Source organism: Protopterus annectens, chromosome 11.part0, assembly GCF_019279795.1.
Source record: "Protopterus annectens isolate FY-2018-M chromosome 11.part0, PAN1.0, whole genome shotgun sequence".
NCBI classification, from domain to species: Eukaryota; Metazoa; Chordata; order Ceratodontiformes; family Protopteridae; genus Protopterus; species Protopterus annectens.
This window is the reverse complement of record NC_056745.1, coordinates 1158444254-1158460221: the sequence shown is the minus strand read 5'-3', so window position 1 is coordinate 1158460221 and position 15968 is coordinate 1158444254. Positions and strand designations below refer to the sequence as shown.

At 37.3% G+C, this 15968-nt stretch overlaps 1 protein-coding gene across 1 annotated transcript in view; it reads left to right on the top strand.

Annotated features, from left to right (window-relative positions):
- SLC26A5 (solute carrier family 26 member 5) overlaps positions 1 to 15968 on the top strand; it is a 1021139-nt gene that overhangs the window by 386022 nt on the left and 619149 nt on the right. The window contains exon 4 of the mRNA XM_044088519.1: positions 4208 to 4318. Coding sequence (XP_043944454.1) covers positions 4208 to 4318 — 111 coding nt within the window. The remainder of the gene's footprint in view (positions 1 to 4207; positions 4319 to 15968) is intronic.

The following is a 15968-nucleotide window of genomic DNA, read 5'->3' as shown; positions in this document are numbered from 1 at the left end:
GCAGCCCTTTACATAAAATTACTAAAATTCAAAATATTCACACTGCAGTCTGTTTTCCCTAACTCCCCATCTATGTTTTTTGATGATTTTAGATGAATGATGCCTATCATCACATTCTCATTCTCAGAAACGTCAGACACTTAAAATGTGAACCATAAACATAAAATCTTAAGTTCTCTTCTTTACCCTTTGTTCCTTCCACATTTTTGCAGACTGGAAGGCATTCCCATTTTTCCATCTTTAGAATAGTGTCGTACTTTTATAAACTCCTTTCTAAACTGCCATGATTCATTAATATTTGTCAAAAATCTGTTCTAAAACCTAGGTTTTCACCTTAGCCTGGATAAGTAGTCTCTCATTCCTTCTCACATAATCACATTTTAGAATGCCTGTTAGACTCTTCTTCAATGATGGCTCACCTTTCTCCAGAAGAAAACAACTTTTTATCACAGCTGAACTTCTAAGATGTCTGCTTACTGATCAATATGCCAGGTAGAGCTCTCCCAGTGTGAAAAAAGAAACTTTAGAAAGCAGCCAGTGAAATCCATTTAATTGGGTAAAATTAAGTTACTGATTAATCACTACACTGCCTGCATGTCAGCAACTAAAAAATCTGGAGAAAGTAAGAGAAATTTAACTAGAAAATGAGAAGAAAAACTCTGGTTGGGAGACCCATGCAGCTGTTCAGCAAAAACAGATCCGGTTTCAGCCTCCATACAGGAGAAGACTTGTAGTTTAGAAAAAAATCAAAGGCATTCAGAGGTGCTTAAGATACGTGAACACTGGATACATATATACAGTCAAATGTAAAAAGGTTAGAAAGATTGGAAAAAGGTTTAAGTGGTTATACACCAAGCTGCTAAAACTACAGAAATCAGAAGTTTAAATGAAAGAAAGACTGGCTGAAAATGAGGCTTCTGAAGAACTGTTTGAAAAGAGAGCTAGAAGACGGAGCATACAGAGAAAACCGGAGTTGTTCTGTCCCAGAGAAACTGGAAGGAACCAGAGTGCATTCATTTTATGAAAGTAAGAGTAAGCAGCTGGACAACACAATATGTTAGTAGAAAGGGAACATTGTGTATGTGCTCCACATTTGGCCATGAGAAAGAGGCCAAGACCTGTAGTGGAAAAGATGCAGTCATATCAGCAGAGGGACCTGCTCTTGGCAAAATTGTGGCAGAAGGGTAAACTATTATCAATTGGGGCATCAGCGTCTTTGTGGAAAATAATTACTTGGTGTAGACTAGGCAGAAGAGAAGCGAGTTTATCCCTGTAGTCAGCAGTTGTCGAGAGGCAGGGCTGAGATTCACATTGCTATATCCACCTGTCTTCAAAATTCTTTTCATGGGCAAAGGCATTCTTGGATGCAGAACAGGTGAAAAAGGAAATACAATTTATCCAGTAAAAAGTGAGCCAGGAAATTGAAAGGGATTCTCTTTCAAATTTCTCTAACGATGGCAAAGCCCATAGACAGAACCTACCATTAAAACCTTTCCAGTGTTCTAAAAGAAAATGAGTGAAAGAAAAAAGCAGAGGAGCTTAAGAGAATGCAAGAATTACATTGGATTTCAACCAGAGGCCAGTACTGTTTAATCAAGAAAAGGAAGAGGCCCTAGGGCCATTAGCCTAGTAACTTCCTGTGATAATATGAAATGTGAAGTAAAATAGGCACATTGCAAAGGGGTATTTCTGTAAGATACAGTTTCTACAGAGAACCGTTCTTCTGCAAGAAGTGCAGGGAAGAAAGATTGTGGATTGTTTTAAACTGGTTATGGATTGTAAGGTATAATTTTCTTCTTTGTTAATGTTTGGAATGATAATAAAGGAAGTGAGGAAGAAACTACAGGTAAAAATCCATTTCTTTCTTAGCAGTATCTTTATACATTGTAAGTAAAAAGCTCTTTTTCTTTTAGCAATGTGTATTACAAATTTATTTAAGTCATCAGCATGTTGCACTGTAAAGCAGTTATGTACCGAATGCACAGGTATCCTAACTGTGCAATGAAGGGGGAAGTCTCATCAGGAACTGTTAATGTGTGTGATAAAGTAAAAATGTACTTTATCTTTATTTGCCAGAAGAGCTCTACAAATGGCAGGCGCAATCCCTGCAGACATGAGTAGTAATTCAAGAAATGACTGAACGGTGAGCTATAAGGTAATTGTATAAAAAATAATCAAATTAGTATTTAAAGAAGTGATAGGTAGCTCAGTGAAAATAAAGTGTGTTATATTGAAAAGAATACAAGCAGATGCATTCCTACTAGTAACAACCACTTCAGTATGAATAATGTAATATAATAATAATAATAATATAATGCAAAATGTATTCATTGAATGAGAGCCAGGGCAGGCACTTTAATCTTAAAGTTATAATTCAATCAATTGAGAGCATGCAAGTTGTTTTTCACATCTGAGAGGGAAGTTGAAGTGGAACAGGAAAGTGCAAAATGGACAAAGGCTCTAATGTGTATTGCCAGTAGGGTTAAACATAACTTTAGAGTAGGCGAAGCCTGTTGGTGCATCTGTCTGTCTGGGGTAGTTTTCCTTTTTGGAAAGTGTATATAGTTGTGTGTATTTGTTGTGAGGTAAAAAGGATGGGGGGTTAAAAATGAAAATGTGCACAGCTTTGTTTTTTGAATGTTTTCATTAACATGAAAAGTTTTGTTACAGGAGACTCACTTAAAAATGAGCATGTGAATTTGGCAAAGTAAGGATTCCAGAACTGTAATTCAGCTGAGTATCAGAGACAAAAGGAAAAAAGAAGTAATAGTGCAAGCTGCAAGAGGGCCTCCAATAGTGATAGAGGAGGTGAAGGACAACAAGTGTAGATCTTTGGTAATAAGGGGCTGTTAGCAGTGAATGAGGATTACATTGGCAGGTATTTATATTCTACCTAAAACAATTATTAAGGAACTTTAGATAATTATTGGACAATTAACTTCCACCAAGGATTATTATGTGTTAGTGGAGACTAAAACCTGGTATGCAAATAGTGAATACGTATCTGGAAGACCCAGAAAGCAATATATGACAAAGGAGGTTATAAATTTCTGAAGAAATATAGGAGAATATTTGGAAAGAAAAATGTGAAATTATGAGCAGAAACCTAGGCAGAATTTACATATTATTCTCCAAGGTACAATGGGTTAGACTGGACAGAAACTATATTTCACAAGAGCATGGGTATTCAATTTGAAACCTATCAGTAACTATTTTAGACCATGTACCAACAAAGACTAAGATATATATGCAGATTAGTCAAGTAAAAATAAGACATTGGCACTTTCCTACTTGCCTGTTAAAAAGAATTTAAGGAATGGGCTATGAAAACAATTAGAGTTGCTAGGGAATGTACAGACTTCTTCATAAGGGATAGCTGAGAAGTGGGATGAACTTAAATGTGAGGAAAAATTATGTATATACGTATATATATATATATATATATATATGTGTGTGTGTGTAATCAGGATATGTCCTTGTATATTCATGGCTACTACAATAGGGATCTACTTGAAAACTACTCTTCTATTAAGTTAACCTACACGGCTGTACTTCATTCCCACTGAAGGGATACAGGGAAACTAAAATGGAGTCCTGTTTTGAAAAATGAGGCATATTTTATTAGGATATGTTTCATAACTAGAATCTTGCAAAGCCAGAGTGCCATCACTGTGATAGGTTTTGACAAGTAATACTGCTCAAACATTTACTCTTGCAGAGCACCAGACCAGCATGGCAAGAAAATGGAGTTGTTTTTGTTGATTACTTTTTAGTAATCAAGAAACAAGCTTTACAAGAAGAAGTTTTTGGGAATGTACAGTGATGTACCCAGGGGCTGTATTTTTCTTTTAGGTGTCTCAGTTCCAAAATATACATATTATTCTTTGTTTGGGAAGGGGCATATCTTTCATAATTCTTCTACATCTCTGATGTGTTTGTGTTGTGGGCCAGTTGCATCATATTTCAACATAAGAGAGTAGACTACTGCATATTCCTACCAATTTTATATGAACTTTGCATAGTTCTACCTACCTTATTACGTTTGAGTTTGCTGTAAACTTGACATGGCAGTGTGTATTCTTGAATAAAACGTAAAGTGATGGTACTTCTCCAATTCCTTGAAGCTGTTTCAGAAAAGTTTGAATTCCTATGTGCTGCCATTGTGGTCCTAGACCTTTCAGTAAACAAATGTCTGTTTTTGTTTCAGGTTTAGCCTATGCTCTTCTTGCAGCAGTACCCCCTGTGTATGGCCTTTATTCTTCATTCTATCCTGTGTTTTTATACACCTTCTTTGGAACATCCAGACATATATCCATAGGTAAGTTCTATTATATGCCTTCTTTATTAATTTAATAAATGGAAAACTTGTATTTAGAGCTGGATGTATGTAACTGAATTACTGTCAAGAATTACAAAGCCAAGTAGAGGAATAAACCCTTATAACATTCAGCATTAAAAATGTATTTTTCGCTTTTCTAGCTTCTGTGCTTTTCTGTGACATACTGTGTAATTGTAAAATGTAGTCTATTCTCCAAATAGAAGAGAACATATGATAAAGCCCATTTAAATGTTCTTAGGTGCATAGGCATATACTAGGCTAACAACTACCAAGGGCCTTTATAAGCCTAGTCATGCAACCCAACCCGGTTGTGTCCCTATGTTTCATGGGCATTTATTAGTAGGGGGTATGATAGTTAGGAAATTTATAAAGGTTATGGAGGGTATGTTCATTTGGGCATTACAGTCTGCAACTCTCTAACAGAGACTTGGGAGCCAGATCTGGGGTGAATTTCCAATTTTCCATCTATTGGTCAAAGTTGCTCTTAAATAAGGTTATGGATGGACTCTGCCTGACGTGGATGAGGAGCCTGTTGTAAAGCATGGGAATCCTCTGAGAGACATACCTGTCTTGCCAATATATCTTATTTGTGCAACAAACAACATTTAAGTAATTGGATCTAGTGTTTCTGATGCAGTTGGTTTAATGGATGTGCAAAAAGTTCAGCAGAGTTAGATCTGAGGATGCCTTCTGTGGCAGGCATAGATTGCCTCTTAGTAAACCTGTAGGAGACAAGAATCTAGAGAAAGGGCTTTAAGGCAATCCATATAGGACAAGGTGTTTATACCCTGGATTCTTCTGGTAACGAACCTTTGTGGGCACTCCAGTTATTCCATATGTCTGGTTAAGTACATGCCAAAGGGGGCATTGTACTCTGTGATGGGTCTGATAAGGGCCGAATAAAGTGTCACTATGACTTCCTGAACCTGGGTGCCATTAATACTAGGCAGTCAGTCTGCAGACTATTATATGACTAGCAAATTATTAGACATTGCCCAAAGGTGAGAATCAAACCCTTTTGTTTACTAGATAAACACCTTAACCATTATGCTTTTTGATGTCAGAGGTGCATATCATAGAGGATTATGAGCAGGTCAACGAGCATAAATTGCATTACTATGTGCCTGAGATGTGGATGCCAAGAAATTCAACTTGAGAGCAAAGCTCGAGGGGTGAATCTTGGTATTCATGTCAAGAATACATAATTCAGGGTTATGATCTGCTGACCCACTCAGAATTCTTTGTAGTACATGGAGATTTATCTTCTCCATGTACTACAAATGAATCAAAAGTAAAATAAAAAAAAATGCAATATGTTCTGCTTTGAATGCTGGTAAAGCATTGGAGGAGTGTTTGGCATATTACCTATTTGCCAGTTTTCTAAGTCTTTTGGGTTCCTAACATTATGATGGGAATGGACCCCATTCTTAATTCAAAGTATGATTAAAACTGTGGAAATTAGGGAAATTAGTATTGATTTGGTCTTTGTTAGCCAAAAGTGCTTTTTGCAGCACCCGCAACATGCCCAGAATTGACTCCTGCAATTCATATGGAGTGCATCAGAGGCATATCTAAATACGACTGTAGATTCTCTCTCTCTCTCTTTTTTTTTTGAGACTCATTGCTCCTACAAATGTTCCAACTGTCTGGGTTTCCTTCTTCCACATTGCCTTTATTTCTGTGTGCAGATCCTGATATTTTATGACTTTGTGTCTCTCAGAAAGTAAGACACTGGAATTGCTGGATGTAGCAATTTCTGTGATCAATGCTACTTTTCTCTTCTTTTCATGGACTATTATATCTAGTTTTCTCGCATCCATGTTTTGAACTGCTGGTAATGGGTTATCCTGTGTGATATAAACTTTATCATTTTCTATAATGCTTTGTGGCTCATGTTTCCAGTGCCTCTCAGCTACTTCATTATTGCAGTGTTTGCACAATCTCTAATGCAACTATCTTGCCACTTTTATTGTTTTTCAGTATACAGGCCCTCTGCCATTAGTGTGTCACACCCAGTTAACAAGATGTGTGACTGTTTCCAGTCCTGTTTTACAGATCCATCATTTGTCTGTTCCCACATGTTCAGTGGACTTTGTAAACCAACATGTACATAATCCACTATCATGGGCTGTTAATATTAACCTTTCATCTTTTAGTTTAAATTCACTTCTCCTTAACCTCTCCTGCATCAAGTCCTAATTGAACATGATGTTATTCCAGGAGTTTCCTGTACTTAACAGCTATATTTATTCCTTTTCCACATTTCTTGCCTTCTCATCTGATCCTTCTCCTTGTATTCTTTCTTTCTTTTGTTTTTTGGCACATTCAATTGCTGCCTAATTTTTATCTAGTTCAAGTTTGATTTCCATTCCCACTTCAGACCGGTATGCTTCTGCTAAACTAAGCAGGGAAGTTGTCTTAGATTTGTTCTCTTGTTTTGTGGTTATCTTTGGTAGTTCAGCAGAAGCTGGATGTACATGAAAGCAACTGCTCGTGGCCACTGTCTCAGTGCATAGCATTGTCATTTCACAGTGCTTTGCTCTGGATGCGTTCTTAGCTGTAGCATTTTCTGTATGACATCTACGTGCCCTACTTGTCTCTTTACAGGTTTATACACATGCTGTGATTTCCTCCTGCACCCTAAAGGCATGCTGTATGTAAACTGACATTCCTACAGTTTCTCTGAAAGTGAGTGTGCATTGTGTTTATGCATCTTGTGATAGACTTGGCACTTCAGGGACAGTGTGTGTATAAATTCTAACTGATTTTTATAGTAGAAACACAGAATAATGATAGGCAGAATAATGGGTAGCAGTAAAAAAATCAATTGACAAGTAATTATCTTTCAAACATAAGGCATAACATAGTTCACTGAATATTCAGACTCTTAGAGCTTCTAGTGGGTCTGTGGCCCTAAACCCCAGACTGTACAAATTGATTTTTAACACGGGCTTAGTAGTCCAGAGTGACGTCTGCCCTCAACAGCACCCATTCTAAAACCAGCCCTTCTTAGAGGTATGTACAGAATGTTGCTGTAGCTTGTGTGGGGTGAGAGGGGTGATGTGGTCATTATTTCTTTAATTTTCCACTCAAATAAACCTCAAGCCATGTAGACAGGAAGTCATTTTAATTTGTGTTTGGGGTGGGGCACTGTGATCACTATTTTAGTTCTCCCCAGACCTCAGAGCTGTGGAAGGAAGGTCACTATAGCTTGTGTATGGGCAGTGTATTGTCTAGGAGCGACAAGTTGGAATGCATTACTGTGATCACTGTTTTCCCCACTTTATTTGCAATTGCACATCAGGCACATATTCAGGTGGATGCCTTTTGAGAATAGGGATGAAGAACCGTACTGTGTATATGCTTGACATTACTCACTTGAAATACATCACTGTGCCCCTTTGTGCCTTTGCTTTTATTCCAATCTAACACTAGAGGAATGCACAGATTGGGGGGGGGCATACAGGTAATATTCCCAGATAGTATGTATGTATCCTCTCAAACATTTGCTTTTGTTAGCTTATTTTGCGCTACTGTTTCATCAACTTTAAACATTAAGCCTTGGACACAACTTATGTGTTCTTTGAAAGAAAAAAAATAAGACTGAATTTCTTTTCTTACTTGTGATTTTGTTCAGGCCACCATTGGATCAAAAAGTTGGGAAGATTCTCTAAAATGTACTTCAGGCATCTGTAACCATATGACATCTGGGAACTTTGCTGCCACTAGACCTCCCAGGCTTAATTCAGTTGTATTCCACACTGTTATTATTGTGCTGACTTTGCCAGTTAGGTTGTGTTGAAAGTGTGCAAGGAAATGTTATGCTGAACAGCAGCATTGAATTTCTTTCCTTAGTCAAAATTTTGTTCAGGGCATCAGTAGATGAAAAGGTTGTTTAAAAAAAATTAAAAATGCACTTCAGCTTTCTGCAGAAGCTATGGCCTTCTAGATGCTCTGAAGAGTATAGCAAAGTGCAAGAAAATGATTAAAAAAAGTAATCTACATTGTGTTAGCAGCCCAGGATGGAGGGGAAACGGGTGGCAGTGGAGGATGTGTGCAGGTGGAGGGCTGACACAGTAGGCAGTGAGTCGGAGTGCCATGGAACTCTTCACCTAGGGCACCATTTCACTTAAGGTTATTGCTGTATGTAGGGTTATGATGCATCACTGCAATTAAGTGCCAGTCACTGTGAATGTCCCTCTGTTAGATGGGCCAATATGGTGTTAAACACAGGCATATGTTATAGTGTAAGACCATTGTAGCTATAATTCAGTCTATGTGTACTACTCCTAAAACTCTACAGTATGAAATAAATTATTGATTAGGTGGGGGTGGCAGTCACAGGGTGATACTTGTACTGAAAATGTCCATTGGGTCCCCAACTTGACACTTATCAAGGGCCAACAAAATGCTTAAAACTGCCACTGTGCTTAATGAATAAAATGTTACACATTTGATTTAATGGAAACATTTTCAAAGAATTAGGTTAAAATAAATAAACACATAGGTTTTTCTGTTTTAATACTAAACATAGTTTTGTTCAAACTAGTACCTTTATGTTGTAGTTAGAATTAATTTTATGAAGACGTTTCCCTCATTTTAGTATAAAATGTACTTTTCCATCTTTTATCATGTGGACATGATAAAAATTCTTATGGAGAGGAGAAACACCAGTGCTGAGCAGGTCTGTTTTTATAGCCTCATATTTCCTAGGTTTAAAATACCAGATGCAGAAAATTGTTAGCCTAGAAATTGTTACATTTCTCTAACTGGAATCTTTTTTTTTTTAATTAACTTTATTTTATCCAGATAACACAGTTACATTTTCAGCATCATATCACAGACATAGCAACAGTTCTCATGAGGAGAAATTCCCTCCTCAGTCTGAAGTGTGTGTGCTAATATGTAAAGTTCTAGCACTAATTCTGTTTCCTCAGTGAGATTAAATCTTTTGGGCTGAGTGTTAATTTTTGCTTGTGCCCAATTTGCTCCTGGTGTATGTTCATAGGTAAATACTAATCTAGCTGCCCTTGTGGGCCATATTGAGCCTAGCCAGTTTCCTTTTTTTGTGTTCAAAATAAATTACCTCATTTGGTTATAGATTAGCATTGCCCATCCCATGGTCGATAATTATATATCACCCATAACTTGAATAATTGGGATCATGCCATAGATAATTTGAGGGGACCAATGCATGAGATAAAGCATTTAGGAGGTACCACTGTCCATCATAGTACGGGGGGAAATCCTGGGGTAAATTTTTTGTTTCCCATCCGTAGATCTAAGTTGCATTTGAAATGGACAGGGATGAACTTTGTTTTGCGGATGGGAAGTCTGTTTCAGAGTAGCGGTATCCTCCGCGAGATGTACTTGTTCCTCCAAACCATTCTGTTGATGTATAAGAAGAGGTTTAGATCCCTAGACAGAGTATTTCTGATGCCATTTGACTTGCTGATGTGCAATAAATCCATCAGTAATGGGTCACAGAATGCCTTGTATGCCAGAAACAGGTCACCACTTAGCAGTCTATATGATACTGAGTATAGTGACAGGGCTTTACATCAGTCCATGTTGATTATGACTTGTATTCTTTTAATAAGTTATCTCTGTGAGTGTTCCAGTTATTGCATGTGTGTGGACAAGTACATGCCAAGGGGGCATTGTATTCAATGATTGGCCTAATGAGGGATGAATAATGGGGGAGTGTGACATTCCAAGATCTAAACTCAATCCCTTTGTTTATAAGCTGTGCAGTATAGAATGACTTTCTTAAAACAATAGACCCATGTTGGTCAAAAGTTAGGTCCCTGTCCACATAAGTTACCAAATCCCAAACAACTGGGTCAGTTATTAGGGGGGCATATTGTCAACGTGGTGGTTCCCTGGGATATACGACTTCACAAAGGATACAGTAATGCATTTTTTGTCATTAGCGTCAGTCCATGATTTTGGCACCAGTTATTTGAGACACACCTTCCTGCAAGATGGCCAAGTCATTTGGGAATGTATGACTACTCCTAGCTTACAGTCATCTGCAAACTTAGCCAGAGCCCTTTGACTCATTCCCACATTTTTCGCTGGATCTGTCTTTCTCTCACAGGAAATAAATGCTCCTCTTGCACACTTGTCAGTTTTAGAAACATTTGTCTGTTTAAATCTGTCGCATTCAGATTTTAATATTTGTCAGATCACTTGCTGTATTACTGCAAGTCTCACAAGCCTGTATAGATCTTTATCTTTCCTGCCACCCATATCACTGGAATGCCCTTATAACTGCTAGGTAGATGTAAACATATCCAGCATATGGAATACTTGAAAGTTAATCAATATGTATAGTGAAGAGCTAAAGAAGCATTAACCTGTGGATGGCATTTTCCTCTCTTTTGAATATTATGAATATTCTGAGTATTGTTAAACAAATAAAAAAAACAATAATAATAAATGTAAAAGGATCAATTTGTCCTTTTCAGTTATCTTAAAAATTCATACCCTGTCCAATTTTGTAGTCTCTGAAAGGTGCTCGTTTGAATCTTCTGTCCAAGTCATGTTCTAGACAAAAAAATTAGTTCATTATCAACTCTTTGGAAAATAACTCCTTTTTTATTACTTTGCATTTTGTTAACATGAACGAATTAATCTGTGTATTCCGCCTCTGCATTTTTCTTGTCTTTTAAACTGTATTAAAATTGAACCAAAAAAGGGACCTTCTCAATTAGCATGCCATAGACCTGTTCTTTAATTTTACCATAACCAATTCCCCCTTTTAGAATTTAGATTCCAAAATAAGACTATGCAGGGGCAGGTTTATTCCTCTTAAATGCAGCAAATCGCTGTAAGTACATCATTTCCTCCCACAAGTTTATTAGCCATTGGTCCATTATTGCCTGTGTATGCTGAAGAAGTAAAGGTTGGAAAATAAAGCATAGAGGAATAGAGCAGCCAGTCATTAGCTCTTAGGATCATAGGACGTTACTAGGTTATTGGCCCTGAGGCCCTTATAAGCCTAGCCAAGAGTTATCATGTTTAGACAAGTCAGCACCCAAAGCCACTGTCCAGCAAGGACACGGGTGGAATCTAGGAGAGAAAGAAATGTCAGTGGCAGTAGATGGAGCAGCTGATATTTTAGTCAAGACTGAAGAAAAATGTATAGTCCAGTCTTTTCCTCTTTATAAAATAAGCTTGTGGATGTTCTATTTCAGGGTTTGATTAATTAATTCTACAATATCTGCTGTCTGTGGGTACTAAGTCATGTGAAATTGGTGCTGCATCCCCAGCAGATGGCATAATGCCTAGAAAATCTGACCCCCAAATGAGGATCATTGTCTGATTCAAACAAAAATGGTCAGTACCAGTAGGAAAAGACTGAACTTTAAAGTGTTTATCCAGTAGCTTTTCCTGCTGGTAAAGGCCCAGTTAAGCCAAACCATATGGCTTGCCATGTACTATATGTAAATTGAACCGTACACTTGTGCCGCTTTTGATAGAATTTGTTTGCAAACAAAGAAAACATTTTTCTGCTTCCTCTTCACAATACTTCTATAAATGCAGATGCCAAAATTTCAATTTAACTACTTCCAGTAACTTTGAAGGGGATACACACCCCAGTAACCAGATGATTTAACTTTAATAGTTGCTACAGTAGTTCTACTGTAGTATATAGTAAAAGTCTTGCTCCAGTCTGTGTATTTCCTTGTGTTTTTCATTAATACATTGCTCTAAAATAAGGGGATAGTTTTGGAATCCTGAGTAACAGGCAAATCTAAGAAAGGCAATTGTTAAACTACAATGGTATCATTAGAATCTGCCTCTGAACTATCAAAATATAAAGATATACCCTGCATAGCTGTGTGTTTGGCTGCTTTATCAGATTCGGCATTGCCTTTAAAGAATTCATTCTGCCCAACAGATTGCTGTGCTTTTGTTGCACATATTTATACTTTTTCACCCAGGGTTACGACTGAAGAGTCCTTGGATCAGCCCACCTACCCCATTAGCAAATTCAGATAAATAAAGTAATTCTTAATTAATAGTCCCACACATTATAGCAATACATCAGTTCCCCTATTAGACAGGATCCTAGTATCAGACCCTAGCAAATACACCACCACAAGTACAGTGTCAGTCTCTTTCATTAGTAATCTCCCAGTCTGTACAACCAGACATCTCACACATCCACTTAAATGGCATGTTATAAACAACAACACAGTCTTTCCAAGTTTAACTCAGAAATGTTCATTACTACCTCATCCTGTGTTAATTGGAACTTCCTAAAAATCCACCCTTAGATGATGCTGGAAATGAATTCAGTACAACTTTCCTGAATATCCTAAATAGCCTTGCACCTCCTAGAATAAAGAGATGAAAAAAAATGCAATTTAGCTATCCAAAAAGAGTGTAATGCTAATCCGGGATAGAGAAAAAGCACAGAAAGAATGGCAGAAATATAAAACACCACAATATCTTGAACTTCAGAATGCTTCGCAATCATACTAAAAAACAAATTAATAAAGACAAAAATCTGTACTATAATAACTTTCACAGTACAGCCATAAAAAATTTAGGACAGCCATTAAAGAAATATTGCATCCTGACCAAAAAGTCGCATACTAACCCCTCTTCCAATAACTCACCACTCAAAACCGCAATACAGTTCAACTCTTATTTCATGGATAGTAAATCGTCCCTAACCAAGGATTCCCAAACATCTAATCCAAACTCTACCTTTTAGCTGTATATCAACACATCCACTTTCACCCTCAAGCCTGTCCCCACATCCTGCATAAAACTACTCTTAAACTCAAACCATGCTCTGATTCAGTTGATGACCTTCCAAGTACCTTAAAATAGCAGCCAGTAGCATTTCCTGTCTTGTCTCAATCCTTTATAAATAGGTCAATCCAGGAATCCCACATTCTCTCTCTCTCTCTCTCTCTCTCTGTCTCTGAAAAAAGTTGCACATTATTTGTGTGCACAAAGGAGGAAATTGAACAGATAGTAACTTTAGACTTATAGCGGTTTTATCCCCCTCTCCAAAATACATGAAAAATGTATTCAGAAACAATTGCTAGACTCTCTCCTGCAAGAACTCATAACCCCCACACAACATGGCTTCTATTCTTCCCATAGTACTAACACTATCTCTAGCTTTACTGAATCATCTATCTAGAATTGCAAAGGCAAACTAGTCTCCTTCATATTTCTAGACTGATCTAAAACCTTGGAGACAGTTTGTTGCAATCTTCTACTTCAGATGTCCTCACTATGTCTCTCTCTCGCTCAGCCCACCCTTCTGTGGTTCAAAAGCTGCCTGTCCAAAAGGTATCAGTCAGTACAAATGGCATCTATCCTCTCTCAATACCTCACAGTCACCACCAGTGTACCAGAAGGCTCTATCCTTTGTCCCCTCCTCTTTAACATTCTCACCCTCCACACATTCACACAACATGCCTCCCTAAAAAATATGTAGATGGCTCCACACTCCTTTGCAAATCTGACAACATGGCATACTACTCAGGAAGCTTTAACAGTCATTCAGACATTGCTTTGAAACTCACAGTTCCTGCTCAACTCCCCACCCTCCCAAAAAAATCCTACCCCCCCCCAAACTTTCTGTCATGAAAAAACAAAATTGAAAGTCCTCTGTCCGCATAAGAGAGACATTAAAGTCACTTCTCATAGCAAACTATTAGGGATGATACTGGATGGTACTCTTAAATTTTACCTGACTATAAAAAAAAATCACAAAAAAACCCCTCAAAAACCAAGAATGTTTTACAGAGCCAAAAACTTTCCCACCAACCCAACTAAAACTACACTTGCCAATACTTATCTCCTCCCCTCACTTACTTATGGCACTCCCATCTTATTAGTTACCAGGCAGCATGAATATCAAAACTTGAACAGTGCTATAACAAAGTTGCTAAATTTGTAGCAAATACCCTTCCAGAACCCATTACTGCACAGCACTAAAGATCCTAAATTGGTTAGAACTACCCTGTCAACTAACATATAAACAGCTTTTTACCACCTATAAAATTATTCAGCATTCATCTTCTTGTCCAGATCTAAACACCATTCTGCATAACTATGTTCCCAGTTGGTCATTATAATCCAATGACCAAAAACGGTCTGTCCACAAACCTATCAAATCTGATGAGCATTGTACTCATACCATGGTCCTAAGGCCTGGAACTTCTTACCTATATCCCTCCCATCCTTCAAAACCATTCTGAAAGACTTCCTAGCCAAATCTGTCCCTGTTCTTGCTCAACACCCGGATAAACTTTATTCCAAAATTTAACAAGTAACTGTTCATACCTTACACCTCATTTTGCTTCCTTCTTCGCTCACTTCCTTAAGTCTATCAATTTATCTTCCCTGACTTTCTCTGTGAATATGCCATAAGCTTGCTTTTCCTCTTGTTTCATATTACAGTTGTTGCTTGTATTATACTAACTTACCTTTAATTTCTTTTTAAACTGGCTAAAATTTTTCTAAATATTAAGTCATCATCTTATAACTTGTATCTTTTCTTAACCGATATTTCATGTAATGTCTAATTCGGTGTAATTGTTTAAATTGTAGATGTTTTTTGTATTATTCTTGAAGTGTGTGACATTTTTCTTAAAATGGTTTGTAATACTTTGGAGCTTCCCACTGTCCTCTACTGAAAATAAGCTCTACCCAGTCAGACCTTCGTGGTAATCAAATGTCAGTAAATAAGTAAAATTCATCCCAAACAAATGCTTTCTCTGCCTTTAAACTCCTTGTTAGTAAAAGTTCCTGCATTATCTGTGCAAACTTCATCAGTTTGTCAGTTTTCAATATATTGTCAAAATTCTGTCTTTACTCATCAAAGCCACACTGATCATTTTCATCCAAGTCTAGCATATTTTGTTCTATTGTCTTAGCTGTAATTGACATAAACCAGATTTAAGTGTGATTTATAACTGATATAGGTGTGTATAAGGTTGCTAGTCTAGGATCCTTACCTTCTTCTGATACAGCTATTAACATTTGATGCAGCTCTTTTGCATTCAGTTGAACTGTAGAGAGTTTTTATTTCTATAACTGCAGTTTACCTTAGATGTAAGACATTATCACATAACGTCGTCTTGAACATGATGCTTACATAGAAAAGTACAGGGATTCAGATACAATTTAGCTTTTATTAGACTATCTGAAATGTTTTTGTCTTAACAACTTAGTTGTAGAACACTAATTAATTAATACACTTTTCAAGTCAACACATGTACCAGAGGGTACACCAAGCATATGGTATGCAAAATGCATAGCATTTGATCCAGAGTGCTCATTCAACTGGCACTTAAAAGATCGAACTGGGAAAGCCTTTCCCTTTGACTCTTAAAGCTTGACTTATCCTCTGTTTCATATCATTCCAATTAGTGCACACTACAGTATTCACAGTATTAATCCAATTTTCCTTCATATAATTTAAAATCTGCAACATCTGGGAATAGACTAACAATCACTGGAGAGCCTAGGAACTGCTTCTTAGGAACAATATTGGAATTGGTGCTTCTGGTAAAAGTAAGTGCAGAGGGGGATATTTCCTAGCCTTCTGAGAGACTACCAGTCACTGAAAGCCCTGAGAATTGCCTGTTAGAAG